Raw genomic sequence first — 16,951 nt, 5'->3', positions numbered from 1 at the left:
TGTTTGGCTGCGAGTTTGTGGTCTGGTCATGTGTTTATGGTGTTTGTCAGTTTGCTTTGTGTGCAAGTCAGAGGGGGCTGCAACAGTTGGGAGCACTGCTTCTAGTTTGGCTTCTGGGTGGTGGTTGTATTTGGTCTGTAGGGTGAGTGTGGGTTTGGGTCTGGTGGAGGTGATTGGTGGTAGTGTCCTGTGTTGTTCTGAGTCTGGTTTCAGTTTGTATGGCTGGGATATGTTTGTTAATGAGGGCTGGTTTCCAGATGTCTGGTAGGCAGGAGGTACCATCCCGCTTGTTCATATTGTGGGGATGTTTTTCTATCTCAATGGCTTCCATGATTATTCTTTCGTTGTAGTTTTCTGTTTTAGAAATTAATTTAGTTTTGTCAAAATCAACTTCATGTCCTGTAGTTTTGAAGTGTTGGAAAAGGGAGGAAGTTTTTTCTTCTTTTCTTAATGCATTTACTCTCCTATTAGTTTGTCCAATATATGTGGCTGGGCAGATTTTACATGGTATTTGATAAACTCCTTGGTTTTCTAGCTGGATCTTGTCTTTGAGGTTTCTTAGGATGTTGGCTATTTTTTGATCTGTGCCAAAGGCTGTCTTGATGTTGTGTTTGCGGAGGATTTTGCTGATTTTATCTGTGGTGCCTTTGATGTAAAGGAGGAGCAGATGCCGTTGTCCTGTTCTGTGTCTTGGTTCTTGGGTGGTGTCTCTTTTTGGATTAGGTTGGAGATTGCCTCTCTTTGGAATCCGCTGGAAATTAATACATTTGTGAGACTGTGTAATTCAGTTTCCAGGTGATCTTTGTCGGCTCGGCATTTGGTTCTGGAGATGAGGGTCTTGGCTACGGAATTGACCCCGTTTACAAACCTCTAAGCACAGATCCTACCACCTACCTGGAAAAAACCCCACCAAATCCAAAATAAAAGTTTCTCCCATCAGTGAAGAAATCCAGCAAAGAATCATCCCCAGAGAAAAATCATCCAGATGCCGCAAGCTCTATGGCCTCCCCAAGATACACAAAGAAGGAACACCATTCAGACCATAGTCAGCTCCATAGGCTCACCCCTACAGAACCTTGCCAAACAACTCCAGCCCTACGCAGAATCCATCATGTCTCATGTACAAATACTAACACAGCTTGCAGCTGCTGAGCCATCAAACCACACCCACCCATCAGTATTTATAGAGGGAAGGCAGCTCAGGTCTCGCTGTGTTCGCCCTAGAACAAGGACAGAAGCACCAGCCTGAAGATGACGAGTTTTCATAGCTTTTCACGGGTATATGTGTGTAGATTGTTCTGAGTTCGGGTTTTACCTCATGTAATATTTTGAGTGACTATGCAACATTTAGGTGAAAACACATTCACCATCATCAGGGTGAAGTTGTTAGTTTCGTGCTGCTTTGAATATAGTTTGCTTGCAACTGCCATTTGTCATTGGCTTCTGTTTCCATAGTGAATTATATTTTGGGGTGTAGGCTATTGAGATATGTGAGGAAATTGTCCAGTTTGTTCAGCCACATGGAAAGGAAAAACTGGACAACTTCAGCCTGATGATGGTGAATGTGATTTCACCGAAACGTCGCATAGACACTCAAAATATTACACAGGGTAAAACCCAAGCTCAGAACAATCTACACACACACACACACATGTATGTATGTATGTATGTATGTATGTATGTATGTATAACATATTTTTGCTGATAATGAAAAGGAATTTACTAATACTAGTGAATTATCAGCAAAAATATGTTACACTTATAGATTATAGTTGCCGGCTACAAAAATATATATATCTGCCTTGGAATATGGTCCCTGGTGGGGCTGAGAGGCAAAAAGAAACTGTGATGCTCTTTCAATATACCAGGGTGACTTGGCAAAAAAACTTCTCATATATATATAGAGAGGGGGGGGGGGTCTTCGCTTCCTTCATGCCCTTCCTGAACCTCTTCCCCGGCTGCCTGTTTTGTTCAGGAGAAAGTTGATTTGAAGAAGCCCTTTTGATTGTAGTGTGATGTATGGACGGGGATTTTGGAATTAGGTTTCACTTTCGTGTCTCATGTGAATGCAGAAAAGGGTTGTTGGTGCCAAAGCAGCCCCGCCTCTCTCTGGGGTCCAGGACTGTTATGGTCCTATATCGCAGAGAGTGTGCCAAGCTCAAGAAGGAGGGAGGCTGGCAGGCTAGCTTGAAAGCTAGGCAAGCAGCGAGCTAGCAAAAAGTAATGAGGAAGGGGGCAGAGGCCCTTATTCTACTTCTTCTTTGCTAAAGCTCCCCGAGAAGCAGCTCAGTTGCCTTCCCAAGTTTTTGCAAGTGCTTCTCTTGCAGTTTGAAGGCTCTTCGCACCCCTTCCATGTAACCAAACAGTAAACAGGTAAATCCAGTGAGAGAGCTGCGGCTCCAGGGAAGGGCTGCAGAGTGTTTTGCAAGCCGAAGGAAGATGCACTGCTGCAGATTTTTTTTTTTTTTAAAGGACAACTAATTTGGCTACAGTGGGGCAATAGGGGCTCATCCTTGAACAGGGTGGGTGCGGGTAGACTAGAAGACCTCCACTTTCAATTTTTGGCAGTTTTAAATAATAAAAAACGGGGTTGGAAAAAACTACGGCTGCAGCCCTAGAGGAGGCAGGGTGTGGGGACAAGGCTTTGCAGCTGAACTTGGGAAGTTTGGGTTCCTGCAGTAAATGGTGTGGGGCACTTTTAAATTTTTTCCCCATCATGGCAGCAAAAGAGTCATGGGGAGTTGTGCAGCCTCGGTGAAGCACTCTCATTTCTTTCTTTCTGGAAATTGGTACATCATGTTTTGGTCCCAAACAGCACAATGGACAAAATGGAAATGCATTTTTATGAATTTCCGATTTGTCCATTGGGCAATTTTTTTCACCAACCAGGCTTCAGAAGGGCCTCTGCGTATGCCCCGGGGGGGGGAACATGGGGGTATGCATGCACAGGGGGAGGGAAGGGGTGTGGGCATGTCACACATGCTAGCACCCCCTCCCCCCATACTTGAATATTATAAACAGGTATTATGGCTAAGAGTCGCTATCAACTTAAACCTTTAGTAAGTTTAAAATTGGATAAATGTTTGAAAGGAAATCCCTAAGACAGTAGTGAGCTGTAAAATATTTTGCCAGCGTTTCACATGCTTGCACATTATGCTTCTGCGCATGCACAATAGCATCCTGGGCAGAGAGGTGGAGCCTCCTGCCAGCAGAGCTACCAGTTCTAAGAACTGGTCTGAACTGGGAACAACCCACTACTGTCCTAAGATCTTTACACTGTCACGCTATTTTTGATACATACATATTTCTTTTTTTTTTTTGAAAATAAATTTATTAAATATATACAATAAAAACCAAATACAGAAAGACAAAAGAGATATGCATATTGTACATTTTTTACACTCTACTTATGTAGTAATTAGGGAGTGGGAGAAGGGGGTTGTGAAGGGAGGGAAGTAGATATAGAAGGAAGGGGGATAGGGAAAAGAAGGAGTGGGGGATAGAGAAGTGAAAACCAGCGTTAGAGCTGGGTCTTTCATGATTTGCGGCCTGTAGTTTGAGCTCGTAGTTGGTGTGTTTTACCCTAAGGCTTTATCGATATGTTTTGAATGTAGTTTTTAGTGCCAATATATATAATTCATTTAGGGGTTTATTTTCTTTGTAAAGTTGGAATTTGTGTCGATCGATGTTTACAGTTTGTTGTTTCAGTTTGATGTTATGATTTGTGATGTAAATTGCTATTTTTTCAAGTTGTTTTTGTTGGATATTTTTCTTGATGGGTAATTTTTAGATAATTCCTTTTTTTTAACCAGAGGTACCATTTATCCCAAGCTTACATACATATTTCAACCACCTCTAAAATTCAGGGACACAGCATATTGTACAACTTTTTTCAAAATATTAAGTAAACTGCACCTTGATTTAGGTAATTCGCCATCATCCTTTCGCCATCTTACTGTTGGCACTGGGTCTCCACGTGCTTCACAATTAAACTCTGCACTGTCCTCTACGGTTACTGCTAAATTACTTGGTCTCTTTACAAATGATGGTCTTTCTAAAGAAAACAATTATAACTAGATATTAGCATGGAAGAACATGATACTTGCAAGTCCCAAGAGTGGTTTGAACACTGAATAGTCATTCAAGAACCTGAAACATGCTAGGACATAGACAATTTAAAAAAAACATGGCAGAGCATCAGAAAATTGTTTTGAAGAAATGAATCAATTAAGATTTAAAATTATGTTATTTAAATGCTCACAAGTTTTTTGCAGGCCCTGAACTTACAATTTATTTCCTGCTTGTTAATTCTTCACATTGTAGGAAAAGTAAAACAAAACTAAAATCCTTTATAGGTATGCCCATGTTACACTAACACTCCGCAGTCTGCATTGGTTGCCGATCAGTTTCCGGTCACAATTCAAAGTGTTGGTCATGACCTTTAAAGCCCTTCATGACATCGGGCTAGAATATCTCCGAGACCGCCTTCTGCCGCATGAATCCCAGTGACCGGTTAGGTCCCACAGAGTTCGCCTTCTCTGGGTCCCGTCGACTAAACAATGTCATCTGGCGGGACCCAGGAGAAGAGCCTTCTCTGTGGCGGCCCCAACCCTTTGGAATCAGCTCCCCCCGGAGATTAGAATTGCCCCCACCCTCCTTGTCTTTTGTAAACTTCTTAAAATCCACCTCTGCCGCCAGGCATGGGGGAACTGAGACATCTCTCCCTGGCCTATACAGTTTATGCATGGTATGCTTGCGTGTATGTTTTCTTTTTAATAAGGGGTTTTTTAAATGACTTTTAATTATTAGATTTGTTTTATATTGTGTTATTATTGTTGTGAGCGCCCCGAGTCTACGGAGAGGGGCGGCATACAAATCTAATAAATTGAATTGAATTGAATTTGTTGCTGGACTGGCTTCTCACTCACTCTCCATATCTGGCAGAAAGGCCATTCTTGAACATTATAGTTTAATAGTAGCATTAGCAATAATTCTTAAACACACAGAAAAAATCTTTACCAAGAACAGTTAGTTCTGCTACTTCACTTTCTCTTTCTCCAACCATATTTGTTCCAACACAGACATATTTCCCTGCATCATTTTTTCTGGTATAGGTGATCATCAGCTTCCCTCCTCTGATCTAAAATAAAAATGAGAAATATTAATAATGCCTTCATTAAACATGAGCAAACAAATGGAAATATTTTCATACAACATAATTATAAATATAAACTAACTCATAAAAGAAAGAATTTTTTTAACAAATGGCAGTTTATTTAAATGGACAATACCATTTTTAAAAAAACAATGATTTAAAAATAAATGTATTATTTACACACACACGTGTGGGAGGTGTTTTTTTTCCTACCAAATGTGTGATAATAGATTTTGATGATCAACCTGTGAAATTCAATTAAACTTTTTGATTATGACAAATAATCAGATTTTTTCAATGTAGGGATTATAGATAAATGTTATAGATTTTTCTGGCAATATCCCAAACAAAAAGAAATATACTCTGAAGTGTTTTAGCTTTTGTTGTTGTTAAACTAAGGTTGGTTAGGTGCTATTAACCAGAGGATTATCAGCTTCAAAAGTCTTTTATAGGAAAAAATGTTTCTCTAAATCAGTGTTTTTCAACCAGTGTGCCGTGGCACACTAGTGTGCCGCGAGACATGGTCAGGTGTGCCGCGAAGCTCAGAGAGAGAAAGAAAGAGAGAGAGAGAAAGAGAAAGAGAGAGAGAAAGAAAACAAGAGAGAAAGAAAGACAGAGAAAGAAAGCAAGAGAGAGAAAGCAAGAGAACAAGAAAGAAAGCAAGAGAGAGAGAGAAAGAGGGAGGGAAGGTAGGAGAGAGAAAGACATAGAGGGAGGTAGGGAGCGAGAGAGAAATAGAGCAAAAAAGAGGAAAGAAGGAAGAGAGAAAGAAAGAGGGATGGAGAGAGAATGAGAGAGAAAAAGAGGAAGGGAGAGAAAGAGGAAGGGAGAAATAGAGCGAAAGGAAGAGATAATTTTTTTGTTCAAACTTTTTTTAGCCCCCCCTCAATGTGCCCCATGGTTTTGTACATGTAAAAAATGTGCCGCAGCTCAAAAAAGGTTGAAAATCACTGCTCTAAATAGTCAATATTCTCTAGAGATACTATGGAATACTATATCTATTCTTTTAAAATAAATCTCCATTCACTAGCATAGTTGACATTGCTATCTTTCTGTATGACCCAGTTGTTTAAGCTTGACCTGATTTTATTCTGGATAACTTTTTGAAGAGTTCTGAGATCCTTCAATAATAACTGTTTGTCAGATCCTGAGACAATAAAGTATCCCTAAACCATTCCACAACGAGCTTCTTGGTTTACTGTTAGCTCTTGTTATGAGGCACTTAGCATATAATGAACTACTTCATTTTTTGCAAACATAACAGCAGTGATATTGTCTGAAAATTCCTGCTTTTGACTCATCTTTTAGGAAAATTTTATTTTATAATTCTGATGATGAAGCCAAAACCAGGGACAAAAAGAAAGAGATTTGAATATCATCTGGACTGATTTTCACAGAATAGACTCTCTTATGAAGATCAAAAGCTTCAGTGGCCAAAGTTTATCCATTTTAGTAAAATAAGTCTGCCTGCACTTCAGTAGAACTTCAGAACTTTAGAAATGATTCTGTAATCTTTTCAGATCAAATAGGTAGGCATCACAGATTTTTCTGCATAGATATTAATATTTTTCTTTATAACTCAACATGCCATGCTTTAAAATCTAAGTAGTAAGAAATGCAATAAGAATGAGCATTTGTAATACTGCACAGATATACCAGGATTAGTACAAATTAATTCTAATAGTGAAATCTTACACAACTGATCCTTTAAATCAGTGATTCTCAACCTGTGGGTCTGGATCCCTTTGGGGGTCAAATTACCATTTCACAGGGGTTTCCTAAGAGCATCGGAAAAGACAAATTTCCCATGGTGTTAGGAACTAAAGCTTCTATTCTGGCATCTTGGAATATATTTTTACAATCCGACCAATCAGGCATTGGGGGGTGGGGGTGTCCTTCTGACCTTCCTAACAATCAGCTTAAAGGTCTGTTGGGAGAATTGGTGCTAGACTTATGGTTGGGGGGAACCACAACATTGAGGAACTGTATAATGGGTGTGGCATTAGAAAAGTTGTTGTAGTTGTTGTTATTACTGTTATTATTATTTATTAAATTTTTATGCCGCCCCTCTCCGAAGATTCGGTGCGGCTCACAACAGCAATACACAGTACAAATCCAATAATTAAAAACTGTTTAAAACCCTTAATATAAAAACAGTCATACATCCCAGACAAACCATACATAAAACGGAATGGCCCGGGGGAATCAATTTTCCCATGCCTGATGGCAGAGGTGAGTTTTAAGGAATTTGTGAAAGGCAAGGAGGGTGGGGGCAGTCCTGATCTCCGGGGAGAGTTGATTCCAGAGGGTTGGGGCCACCAGAGAAGGCATTTCCCCTGGGCCCCGCCAGACAACATTGTTTCGTCGACGGGACCCAGAGAAGGCCAATTGGTCACTGGGATTCGTGTGTCAGAAGGTGGTCTCGGAGATATTCTGGTCCGAGGGCATGAAGGGCTTTATAGGTCATAACCAACACTTTGAATTGTGACCAGAAACTGATTGGCAACCAATGCAGACTGCAGACTGTTGGTGTGACATGTGCATATCTGGGAAAGCCCATGATTGCTCTCGCAGCTGCATTCTGCACAATCTGAAGTTTCCGAACACTCTTCAAAGGTAGCCCCATATAGAGAGCATTACAGTAGTCGAACCTCGAGGTGATGAGGGCATGAGTGACTGTGAGCAGTGACTCCCGGTCCAGGTAGGGCCGCAACTGGTGTACCAGGTGAACCTGGGCAAACGCCCCCTTCGTCACAGCCGAAAGATGGTTCTCTAATGTTAGCTGTGGATCAAGAAGGAAGCCCAAGTTGCGGACCCTCTCTGAGGGGGTCAGTAATTCCTCCCAGGGTAATGGACGGACAGATGGAATTGTCCTTGGAAGGCAAAACCCATAGCCACTACATCTTATCAAGGTTGAGTTTGAGTCTGTTGATATCCATCCAGACCCTAACAGCCTCCAAGCACCGGCACATCACTTCCACTGCTTCGTTGACTTTACATGAGGTGGAGATGTACAACTGGGTATCATCAGCATACTGATGATACCTCACCCCATGCCCCTGGATGATCTCGTCCAGCAGTTTCATGTAGATATTAAATAGCAGGGGGGAGAGGACCGACCCACTGCTTTAAATGGACTGACCTGAACTAGATGGAAATAAATTATTCTATTTTGGCACATTAAATGTTGACCAACTTTGTTTATCAAATAAAACAATCACTTGATTTTACTACTTTGATAAAAGGAGTTTGATTCAGACTCATTTATCTCTTAGTAAAATTCACTTGAAACTCTTAAAACACCAAGCGTAGAGATTAAAAAAAATACTACAAAAATTTTAAAAGGGGAAGATACTCCAATTGATTTCAGTAATGACTGGCTTCTGCGCATGTACACTACCCCCCCCCCCACTGACCCATGTATACACCCCTCCCATATAAAACTGCTCCTCTGCGCATATGCACAGGCCTCACTGAAGCCTCCAGACTCCTGAAGTCTAGGGACGGTGAAAATAGGCGTTGATTGCTTACCTGAACGCCTCTTCTCGTACGGTGAGCGGGTACAGCAGTCACATGGGTTGCTCATGTCCAATCCGGTGGAACTGAGCCTAGTATTAAAAAAGCTTGCCGGATCCGCCCCTTCCCCAGAATTCGCGAATCCATAGACTAGGCTCAGTTGTGAAGCTCTGTAGTGTTCAACTCTCATTGTTAGAGGAAGAAAGAGATAGAAAGGTAAAGAAGACACATACAAGGGCGGGAAGTGACTGCTGTACCCGCTCACCGTACGAGAAGAGGCGTTCAGGTAAGCAATCAACGCCTATTCTCCGTACTGAAGGAGCGGGTCCAGCAGTCACATGGGACATACCCAATAGATGGTCCCTAGGGTGGGATTAGCTTGCTATCGTGTGAGATAACGGATTGGAGTACCCTTCTGCCGAAGGCAGCGTCCGCTGAAGCGTAAGAATCAATTTTGTAGTGCCTGATGAAGGAATTTGGCGAGGCCCAAGTGGCTGCTTTGCAGACCTCCTCCAACGGGGCTTGAGTCGCCCAAGCGGCCGAGGTGGCTGCGCTCCTGGTGGAATGCGCAGTGATGTTCCTTGGAACTGAGAGGGAGGCCGACTCATAGGCCTTAGATATAGTCCCTCTGATCCAACGGCCTATTACTGTTGAAGACACTTTGGCCCCCATGACTCTGGGATGATAGGCTACAAAAAGTGCTTCTGACCTCCGAAAGGGTCCTGTGCGTTGGATATATATTCTCAGCGCTCTGGTGAGATCCAGGGTGTGCCATCTAATTGCCAAGGGATGGTCTCGTTGGAGGCAGAAGGAAGGTAGGACAATATCCTGAGATCTGTGGAACATGGAACTGACCTTGGGTAAGAAGGTGGGGTCCAGTCGCAAGACTACCTTGTCCTGATGGAATTGGCAAAGGTCCTGCCTGATTGAGAGGGCAGCCAGCTCCGAAATGCGTCGGGCAGAGGTAATAGCCACCAGAAAGGCTACCTTAAAGGATAGGTACCTGAGGGACGCCGATTTTAGGGGTTCGTATGGTGCCTGCGTGAGGGAGTGGAGAACCCGTGGCAAATCCCAGGATGGATACCTGTGGACCTTGGAAGGTCTGAGGTTGGCTATGCCCTTGAGGAATTCCTGAACTTCAGGGAAGGATCGGAGAGGCTGTCTGCGGGGGCCCCCTAGGACAGATGAAATGGCTGCCAGATGACGCCGGAGGGTGCTGGTAGAGAGTCCTTTATGGAAACCTTGCATAAGGAAGGAAATAATTCTGTGTATGGGGATGCACAGAGGGGAGAGACCTTCCTGAAGACACCACTGGTGAAACTTGGACCACGTGTGGTCGTAGATTCGGTTGGTCGAGCCCCTTCTGGCCTTTAGAATGACCTCCACTGAATCAGGGTCATGCCCACGCAGCTCTAAATCTCTCCTGATAACAGCCAGGCGGTGAGGTGGAACCACTCCGGGTCTGGATGGAAAGAGGCCCCCTGCCGCAGCATATCCCCCGAAACGGGGAGTCGCCAAGGGTCCTGGACGGACAGCTGTTGGAGATCTGCGAACCAGGGCCGGCGGGGCCAATGAGGGGCGATTAAGATTACTCGGGCCCTCTCGGTGAGGACCTTGTGAATCACGTCCGGGAGGATTGGAATCGGAGGAAATGCATAGAGTAGGCCTGGAGGCCATGGACTCCGGAGGGCATTGATCGCTTCCGCTCCCGGGGATGGAAATCTGGAATAGAAGCGAGGGAGTTGGGCGTTCGCATTGGTCGCGAAGAGATCCAGGACTGGTAGGCCGAATCTGAGGGTGATTTGATGGAACAGGTCTTGATGGAGGTTCCACTCTCCTGGGTCTATCGTTGCTCGGGATAGCCAATCCGCCTGGATGTTGAGACTCCCCGAGATGTGATCGGCTAGGAGCGACTGGAGATGTTTTTCCGCCCAAAGGCCCAGCTTGAGGGCCTCCCTCATGAGAGCCTTGGATCTCGTGCCCCCTTGCCTGCAGATATGGCTTTTTGTGGCAATGTTGTCGGTGAGAATGAGAACGTGCCGGTTGGGGATGCGAGGAGAGAAATGCTTCAGAGCCAGGGAGACGGCTCTTAACTCTAGCCAATTTATTGGCCTGGAAGCTTCCTCCGGGGACCACGTGCCCTGGGCTATCATCCCCTGGGCGTGGGCGCCCCATCCCGATAGACTGGCATCTGTGGTGATGACAAATTGATCCGGGCACCTGAACGGGGATCCTCTGTCCATGGCCGGAGACTTCCACCACTTGAAGGATCTGCGAACACTCAGTGGGATGACAATGCGTCGATTTGAGTTGCTGTGCCCCGATCTCTGAAAAGGCAACAGAAGCCACTGGAGTTCCCTAGCATGAAGGCGAGCCCAGGGAATGATGCCTATGCATGACACCATCTTCCCCAAAAGAGAAGATAGAGTAACTATGGATACTGAAGGATTAGATAAAATGTTAGAAATTAACTCCACTATACTGAGTTTTCTCTCGGGAGAGAGAAAAACCTGGGAAGATTTTGAATCAATAATGGCTCCCAGGTGAGGAATGGAAGTGGAAGGTTGGAGGTGACTTTTTTCAAAGTTGATGGAAAACCCATGGTCCTGAAGGACTGACATGGTGACAGAAAGGTCTGATTTCACTCTCTCTAGGGAGTTCCCATGAATTAAAATATCATCAAGATAACATAAAATGTGGATGGGAGACGCCCGGATATAGGCCGCCAGGGACCCCAAGAGCTTTGTGAAGACCCGAGGGGCCGAGGAAAGGCCAAATGGCATCGCCCTATACTGGAAATGCCTGCCTTGAAAGGAAAAACGTAAAAATTTTCTGTGGCATTTGGCTATAGGAATGTGAAGGTAGGCCTCAGTGAGGTCTAAGGAGACCATGAAATCTCCCGAGTGAATGGCGGCCAAAATAGAAGACAAGGAGTGCATTTTAAACTTCCTATATTTGATGAATAGGTTTAGTTTCTTTAAATCCAAAATGGCTCTCCAACCTCCGGAGGACTTTGGAACCATAAATAGGATGGAGTAAAAACCTAGGCCCTTCTGACCGGAAGGGACCGGCTGAATGGCTCTAATGGACAATAGATGAGAAATGGCCTCCTCCATACGGTTACAATCTGAGGATGACCTGGGCGAAGGGCAGGAAATAAAACGTTTAGGGGGAGGAGAAATAAATTCTAAAAGAAGGCCTGATTGAACAGTGTCAATGACCCAAGGGTCCTTGGAGGTGAGACGCCAATTTGCAGCGAAATGAGCTAGGCGACCCCCTATGGGAATGGAGGAAAGGTTACCATCTAGGTTTTTTTGAAGCCCTGTTAGAGGCAGCTCCCCTTTGGAAACGAAAACCCCTACCCCTGGAGTTCCTACCTTGGGAACGAAAGCGGGGGGGAATACTGACCTGGAGATCTCTGATAGGAAGCCCGCTTGATCTTGCTGGCGCCCTGGGCGACGAAAGGGACTGCGTTTTAGTAACCTTTTTTGTGGTTGGGCCCAAAACCTTCTTCTTGTCTGTGGTCTCCGTGAGGAGAGGATCCAGAAGATCACCGAAGAGAAGGTCGCGCTTTAAGGGGCCCTGGGATAACTGCCACTTTTGGCGAACTCCCGCTTGCCAAGGGCGAATCCATAGGAGTCTTCTTGCCGTTGTAGAGGCTGCAATAGACTTAGCAGAAAATCTAGTAGATTGTAAGGTGGCATCAGCCACGTACTGGGCAGCTGCAAAGACCTTGTTGAAGTCTTGTTGACCTCTCAAGTCATCTGGAGGAATGTGCTGTTGAAGTTGGCGAAGCCACAGCAGCATGGCTCTGGAGAAGAAGGAGGCTGCTGCAGAACTTTTAATGGCCCAGGAATCAGCGGAGAAACCTCTTTTGAGCATTTGCTCGATGCGCTTGTCCTCTGGACGGAGGACTTCCTCCGCCTCGCCTGGCACAGCCGCTGCCGAGTGAAGAATTTTGACAGGTTCATCTGGTTTGGGAAAAGATAGAAGCTCTTCATAGGAAGAGGAGAGTTTATACAACTTTCTGTCCTTGGTAGAGGGATTAAGGCCAGAGGCTGGAAAATCCCACTGTTTAAGTAAGGCATCTTTAAATAATTTAGGCATAGGGATTACCTCGTTATCCTCCTGTTCCTCTGTGAAGTAAGGTAAATTCTCCTCCGGGGGATCAGTGGAAGTGGAGGCTTGTTTCTCCTGGGCCGCTAATCCCGTAGAAATTCTAGCTTTGAGGAGGAGAGATTTGAATAGTTGAGAAGGGAAAATAGTAATGGGAGGAGGGACCTTTATTTGGGATTCCTCGTCCTCAGATAAGCCCTGGAAAGGGTCTTCATCCTCCTCTACATCCTCATATTCATCTTGGGAGGACTCTGAGTCATCCTGAATAGGAGCTCTGACCGCTGGGGAAGAACCCAAGGGGCGGGAGGAACGAGAAGGAGGAAGAGGTAAAGGAAGCTCATTGATGGAGGAGAGTTTGGCATCAATGGCTTTGGACAACACAGCAAAAATAGATTGGAACTCAGGAGGTAAACTGGAAATATCAGCAGAAATGGCAGAAGAATCCCTAAAGGCCTGGGAGGATCCTGGCTGGGGGGAATCTTCCATAATATCTGGTTCCTCTGGACCTATGCCCCATAGGTTAGGTTGGGGTCTGTCTAGGTTTGGCTCATCCAGAGATAACACAGGGACCCCAGAAGGAGGCAGGCTAGAGGCCTCTGGTGGGTCTTGACTACTGATTACTTGGGCCTGCACTTTCAAACGTTTTGCTGATTTATCATGAATCTTTTGTAGGGCTAGGTCCCTTCTCTTCTCGGCCCTGGTGACCTTGGTCGAGGGGCGGGCCCCTGGAGAAGAGGAGGAAGAGGCCTGGGGGATACTAGTAATCTCATCGCCTGTAGGCCTGGCCTCTCTGGGACCTTTAGTTGTGCCTCTCTTGGGAAAGGTAGCCATAGTCTGACAATTAACAGAAGACAAGGCTGAGCCAATAATTAAATTATAAGGAGAAGATTTCAAGGACTTCCCAAGAGGAATGGATCCTGCTTCGAGGCCTCGAAGCTGCTGAAACGTGAGGACAATCTGGGCAAACCCAGAGTTCGTGCCCCCAAATCCAGCGGGGCCAGCCTCCCTAAACTTTGCAATTAAGTAAAACCAAGGCACTCTGGTTGGAGGCTAGGCCGGTGGAGAATTTAGCCTGGGACCCCCAAGGCCCGCTCCCGGATCCACGCGGTGGACTGAGGCCTACGCGGCTGGCAGAAGGCCAACACGAGAGGCCTAGATATTTTAAGAAAGGGCGCGAAGGCCTTCGCGCCAAAAAATCGCTTCGTAGAATTTCTTAAGGGGAAAAGCGATCGACTAAGTCCAGGAGACTAAAGGCGTCCCACTCCGCAGGAGGTATTTTATAAGCCCTTAAATATAGTTTTATACAATAATTAAGCAATAATCCAATAATAAATACTTGCACCAGGACCTCCAGGCCAAGGGATTAGAAGAATCCACAAGCGGCCGCAGGAATCGTAACCGGCAAAACCGCCGGGGGAAAACGAAACCGCAACTTCTCCCAAGTAAAAAAGCCTAGCCGCTTTTTATTTTTTTTCCTTTTAAAAACGGCTGGCGCAAATAGTGCAAGTAATTGAATAAAGACAATAAATCTTACTACTTTTTTGAAGGAAAGGTCGAAGGGAAGGTGTTAGAATGTTGAACGAGCATTCACAATACAACCGCAGGATATGCGAACTGAGCGAATTCTGGGGAAGGGGCGGATCCGGCAAGCTTTTTTAATACTAGGCTCAGTTCCACCGGATTGGACATGAGCAACCCATGTGACTGCTGGACCCGCTCCTTCAGTACGGAGAAATGGCCTAACAGGGCAACCGGAAGTTCATAATGATATTAAGATATTAAGAAGTTCATTTCCGAATATCCAGTTGGTCCATTAGACCATTTTTCACCATCACCAGGCTTCAGGAGGCTTATACACGCTGGTGCTGACATAGGGCAATGCCTCGCATGCCCTCACATAGGTTCGCCATCACTACTCTATGGTAAGATCTGTCACCATTTTCCTCTCCTTCTGTAGGAACCTGAAAAGAACGCAGGAAACAAATTTAACAAATAAATATCTTAATGTGTACTTTAAAATACATAAATATAATTGTCTTATTTCTCACTTGCCAAAAATTAATTAAGGCCATCAGAAAAAGATTAAAATTAATAAGAATTAATGTGTACTGATGATGTTACCTAGTTAGGTAATGAAATGTCCTCAACAAGACAACCAAGCTTAGAGAGCAACCAAGGACCTGACTAATCAATAAGAAGATTGTTAAATATGTTATTGGTGAAAGATATATAAAACAGTCAAGTTTCTAAAGAAGAATTATTCTGTGAATCAATAATGGTGAGGGAGAGTGGGAGGGAGAAGGAAAAAAAAGAGGGAGGAGGGGAGGAGAGAATATACATAATATTTACACTGAATAATACCATTTGAATTTGTTTAGGAATTTGATAAATTAATATTTACATTTTAATGGAAGAAGTAAATAGTCTACTAGACCAGTGTTTCCCAACTTTGGCAACTTGAAGATATTTGGACTTCAACTCCCAGAAGTCCCCAGCCAGCATTCCAGATATCTTCAAGTTGTCAAGGTTTGGAAACACTGTACTAGACTATTCAAAACATTTATAAAATTTTGGCTATTTCAGTTCTGGAGAAGTTACATAGGGTGTATACTACAGTAGAGATGGCCCACCTCCTAGGACCAACCAGGTAGTTCTTGGCAAATGTTACTTACAGACTAAATTACTTCCCAGTTAATTATGCTTAGTTAAGACAATGGCCAGTTAAGACAATGCTTAAATAAAGTCATATGGATTTACAGTTACAGTGTTATTCTGAGTAAATATAAGTGATTTTTATCCAATAGTTACTCAGAATATTCCTTAGAGCAGTCATTTCCATGATATCCTCTTTCTAGGAAAAAACATGTTATCTAAAACATAATTGGTTATATTTTTAAACTCACACTGTAATCCCTAATGTGGGCCCTTACACTGAAATATGCAGCTTCAGTTCATTTTTTAAAAATAAATGAACAAATCTAATGTTTTTATTCATTTAATTATTCATTTTATACACTTTTAGGGCTTGTGTGGAGAACAATTACATTTTATATTTATACAGAAATTTGGAGGGTTATAAATATCATATTTATATATATAATTTACAGGACTGCCTCTTGCCGCATGCCTCCCCGAGAGCAATAACAGCTCACAGAGTTGGTCTCCTCCGGGCCCCATTGACTAAGCAATGCAGGTTTGTGGGACTACAGAGGAGGGCCTTCTTTGTGGCTGCCATGGCTCTTTGGAACCAGCTTCCACCTGATGTCCATACTGCCCCCACCCTCCTGGGAGCCATAAATTTTACATCCTAGATGGCCAATTTTATGAATGGTGTGCATGTGTATGACTGTGACAGTCTTTTATTCCTTATGGGGTTTTTCATTTTATAATGTTTTAGTATCTATTTTTGTATCTATTTTATTGTATTTTTATCATTGTTGTAAGCCACCCTGAGTCCTTCGGGACTGGGCGGCATAGATGTCGAATAAATAAATAATAAAGTTTCACAGATGTTTAAATAAAACTATACCTGTTTTATTAGCATATGGAGTTTGTTTGCTGTTCTTCTCCAATTCAGATTGTTGCTGTAAAATTTGGAGAGCAAACAAATTAAATGAAATCTGATAAGAATGGTTGTCAGGTAAAGTTAAATCTGATTACAAAACTGTACTGTAGCATATTATTAAATATGCCATCATTAAACTATAGTTTGGTCCTAAAAACTTTAATCCAGGATACTATCTTGGTTTTATATTAGTGATCATGTTTATTTGTTATTCATTCAAACATACTAAGCAACATCAAGGGTATTCGAGTAAGACTGATGTTAGTACAGAATAATACACTGCTCATAAAAATAAATGGAACACTTAAACAACACAATATACCTCCAAGTAAATCAAACCTCTGTGAAATAAAAATGTCCACTTAGGAAGCAACACGGATTGACAATTAATTTCACACTGTTATGCACATTCAACTTTATACAGAACAAAGTATTCAATGAGAATATTTCATTCATTCAGATCTAGGATGTGCTATTTGAGTGTTCCCTTTATTTTTTTGAGCAGTATATTTTGAGTTGGATTATTTAGAAAACAGAAAACAAAATGCATGAACTATTTTAATTCTAAAAGTATTAATTTCCTTGGTTACTATGTTCAT

At 43.4% G+C, this 16,951-nt stretch overlaps 1 protein-coding gene across 4 annotated transcripts in view; it reads right to left on the bottom strand.

Moving 5' to 3' along the window:
• The window catches only part of ROBO1 (roundabout guidance receptor 1), a 263,181-nt gene that overhangs the window by 89,370 nt on the left and 156,860 nt on the right, over positions 1-16,951 (bottom strand). For all 4 annotated transcript variants that reach the window (XM_070750258.1, XM_070750260.1, XM_070750259.1 and 1 more), the window contains exons 4-5: positions 5,020-5,140; positions 3,916-4,054 (exon numbers count right to left, since the gene is read on the bottom strand). In XM_070750258.1, the coding sequence (XP_070606359.1) occupies positions 3,916-4,054; positions 5,020-5,140 (260 nt within the window). The remainder of the gene's footprint in view (positions 1-3,915; positions 4,055-5,019; positions 5,141-16,951) is intronic.

Source organism: Erythrolamprus reginae, chromosome 4, assembly GCF_031021105.1.
Source record: "Erythrolamprus reginae isolate rEryReg1 chromosome 4, rEryReg1.hap1, whole genome shotgun sequence".
In the NCBI taxonomy this organism is placed as follows: domain Eukaryota; kingdom Metazoa; phylum Chordata; class Lepidosauria; order Squamata; family Dipsadidae; genus Erythrolamprus; species Erythrolamprus reginae.
This window is presented reverse-complemented; position numbering and strand designations above follow the sequence as displayed.